We start from the raw sequence: 3239 nt of genomic DNA, 5'->3' as shown, positions 1-3239 counted from the left end.
CGGTGAGACTGACACTCCCCCGGCTGCAGGGAGTACTCCAGGTGTTGGGGGGGGTGGGCATGTGGTGGCAAGGCTGGGTTTCGAGGGGGTGGGTAGGGGTCCAGGAGGCGGGCCACACCACGGGGTGGACAGCCCCCCAAGGCTGGCCTGGTGGGAGCTGCACGGGCCCGGGCTGAGCATGTCCCCAGGCCTGTGACTGCAGCACCGTCCCCCCAGAACCAGCCCATGGGGGCAGGGCAGAGTGTGACGGCCGTCGGAATTCTCCGTGCCTGTCCCGTGCCCTAAAGGAAGGCAGCGGCAGGGAGAGTGCCCTTCGTCCCAGTGGTGGGAAGGTCCCTGGCTTTCCAGGGCCACGCCATTCTATTGCCCATCAGCCAGACCTTGTGTCAGGATGAGAAGGGACAAGGGGCAGCAGAGACCCCGGTCCTGCCCCGAAGGGCCCACGTAGACAGACGCGCCCTTCCCCTCCTGCGGTTCCAGCGTCCGTGGTGTGTAATCTGGCAGGGGCAGAGCCACGGTGACCACAGCTGCACCCACAAGCCACAGCTGCCGTTGGCCCAGGCGACGCAGGTGTCTTCCTAACCACCCAGTGTTCATTCTGTGCCTTTTTCTCTTTCTAGGCCCGACGCACAGCCCTAACCACAACTTCCAGTAAGTACCCGCTTCCCAACACCGCTCTCCCAGCGCCCAGGGTGTCTGTTCCATAGGCCTTCAGGGGTTAAACGGGGTAGCTGGACTCCGCGTGGGGATGTCAGTGTGCCCACGTGGGGGACTGCTCCATGCTGAATGTGAAAACGGAAACTGCTCTGCTCTCAGCGGTTGAGACTGCCTTCCAGGGCAGCTGAAAGGAGCGTAAGCAGGCCAGGCTGCAGAGGCGCCGGGAGGCTCCGGTTCTCCAGGGATGGTTGGGATGGGGGGATATTCTCACTCTGAAACCCCAGCGCCTCTGAACTGCCATCTGTGAACGTGCCCGCTCAGCCTCGGCGCCCTCTGACAAGTGGGGTCCCCCATCGTGTAGAGGAGACCGAGGCTCACAGCCAGGCCCAGGCTCCGCAGGGAGTCGCTGCTGCAGACCCCGGCTGTGCCCTTGGGCCTCGCTTCCAGTACAAGGTCGGGTCAGCCCACGCAGCCCGCCCCCCACGTCTCCCTGACACGAGCGTCCCGTCGCATGCCATGGAGAGCTCCACGTCTCACTGGCTCGTTCATCTCCTACGCGGAGCCGAGTGCAGAGGCTTGGCTTGAGAATGTTCTGACAGCAGCACGGCCCCGTGTGGGTGGCTGCTGGTGGTTCAGATTCCCATTTCCCTGATGCCTCGTGACTGGTACCCTCTGCCTGCTGGGCCGCAGGGCCATGTGGGAGGGTGGAGGGCAGAGCCCCATCTCCGTGGACGCGAGCAGCTCTGTGCTGCAGGTGGATTCTGAGAGCCTTCCATGCTGAGTGGCAGTGCTGGGCATCTCCGTCTGATAACCCACCCGGCGGAGAGTGAGGAGAGAGGAATCGTGTCCAGGACGCGCTCATGGGACTCTGGGAAAGTTGTGTTACCGGGCCCGCCCCATATCCTGCTGGTACAGGGCCCACCACGCAGAGTTCTCATCCCAGCTCTGGTGGCCTGACAGTCGTGCCAGCCATACGTGCGTCGTGCCCAAACTCCTGAAAAGATGCGGAAACAGCCGAGGAGGGGATCGCGGCCACGGGGTGCCTTCTCCCTCCCTCCCTCTTTCTGTCTCTCTCTCTCTTATGAGCTCACATGCTCTCTGGCAAGTACAAAAATAGTTGCATTGTTATTTTTTCTCTTATTTTATGTTTTTTTTTTCTTTTAAATAATGATTTAATTTTATTCATTTATTTTAATTTGACCAGGGGGAGAGAGGGAAAGTGAGAAAGCAAGCCACCAGGTTCAGGACCTGAACCGTGGTCAGCCATGTGGGAGGGTCCAGCACCTTAACCACCACACCACCTGCTGGTCCCATCTTATTTTATGTTTTATAATAGTCATGTAATACTTTATCAATATATGTAAATAAATGGTAGTCGTATTTTCATAACATAGGTGCATATAAGCATGTAATTTATTGTAGAATTATAAAACTATAATTTATCATCTAAATGTAAAAATAGTAAACATATTCCTATACTTACAGAAGTATTTATCTACAGTGTTTCACGCTATTTCTGCACCAACTTACTTCTTACTTTATGTCGTGGGTGAAATCAGCACCCCTGTGTTAACCCAGCGGTCGCCCTGCCCTGACGGTGCCGTCTGCCCCCACCCGTGCACAGCCTCCACTCGCGTTATCACGAGGATGGCCAGACCGTGGGCTTTCTTGGCACTCGGTACATGGACGCTCCAGCGGGGTCTGTGTCACTTCCCTTCAAGTTCATTTATTTCTTCCACGAGAAAGAAGCAGAGAGTGAGACCCCCACAGGGTCTCCTGCCATGACGCACCCCGGCCTCCGCCAGCCAGGCTCCACGGCATGTGTGCCTGTACCCCGCGTGTGCGCGAGACCTTGCAGCCAAGGCCTTCCGTGGATCTGGCACGGCGAGTGTGGGGTGGCGTGTCCTGCGGTGGCTCCGCTCCCACTTGCACTCGTTCCTTGCCCACACGGCAGCGTACTTGCCACACTTACCCAGCGGTATCCGTACGGGCCTTCCCACGTCGGTGCCCCTGAGCTTCCCGATGTTCTCTCGGGCAGAGCTGCGGGCCCCGCGGGTGCCTGAGACTGTGCGGGGGCTCCTCCGGACGCGCAGGGCCAGGGCTCAGCCGCACACAGTCCACACGGCGGAGTGCCCGTTCACTGGCCTCTTCCCGCCACAACGGAGGGCCTGTGTCTCCTGCTCCTCTGTGAGATGATTTCCAAATTCGTCGATTTTCACCACTCTGGCAGGTGAAAAGATGATGTCTAACCCCATCGCAGTTAGCAGTGAGGACGAGGCTGGTCTGTCTTGCATCCTTGTTTGTCAATTGCCTCTTCATATTCTTTGCCTGTTTTCCATTAATGCTGTTTCTCCCCTCCCCTCTCCTCCCTTTCCCTCCTCTCCCCTCCCTTTCCTTCCCTTTTCCTTTTCTTTCTTTTCTTTGCTTACTATAGGGTGCATGCGCTCAGTGGAGAGAGAGAAAGGGAGAAAGGGAGAGAGGAGTGATGGCCATGCTGTAATCCCTTCTCCAATCTTCTCTCGAGATTTGGGCATGCTCTCTCTCTCTCTCTCTCTCTCTCTCTCTCTCTCTCTCGCGCGCGC

The 3239-nt window shown here is 57.8% G+C and overlaps 1 protein-coding gene across 1 annotated transcript in view; it reads left to right on the top strand.

Annotated features, from left to right (window-relative positions):
* ROR2 (ROR family WNT receptor 2) overlaps nt 1–3239 on the top strand; it is a 73247-nt gene that overhangs the window by 29386 nt on the left and 40622 nt on the right. The window contains exons 7-8 of the mRNA XM_027766123.1: nt 86–92; nt 591–651. Of these exons, the coding sequence (XP_027621924.1) occupies nt 86–92; nt 591–651 (68 nt within the window). The remainder of the gene's footprint in view (nt 1–85; nt 93–590; nt 652–3239) is intronic.

The sequence above is a fragment of the Tupaia chinensis genome, unplaced genomic scaffold, assembly GCF_000334495.1.
Source record: "Tupaia chinensis unplaced genomic scaffold, TupChi_1.0 Scaffold141173_1, whole genome shotgun sequence".
Lineage (NCBI taxonomy): Eukaryota > Metazoa > Chordata > Mammalia > Scandentia > Tupaiidae > Tupaia > Tupaia belangeri.
The sequence above is the reverse complement of the archived record's forward strand: the minus strand, read 5'-3'. Positions and strand labels throughout refer to the sequence as shown.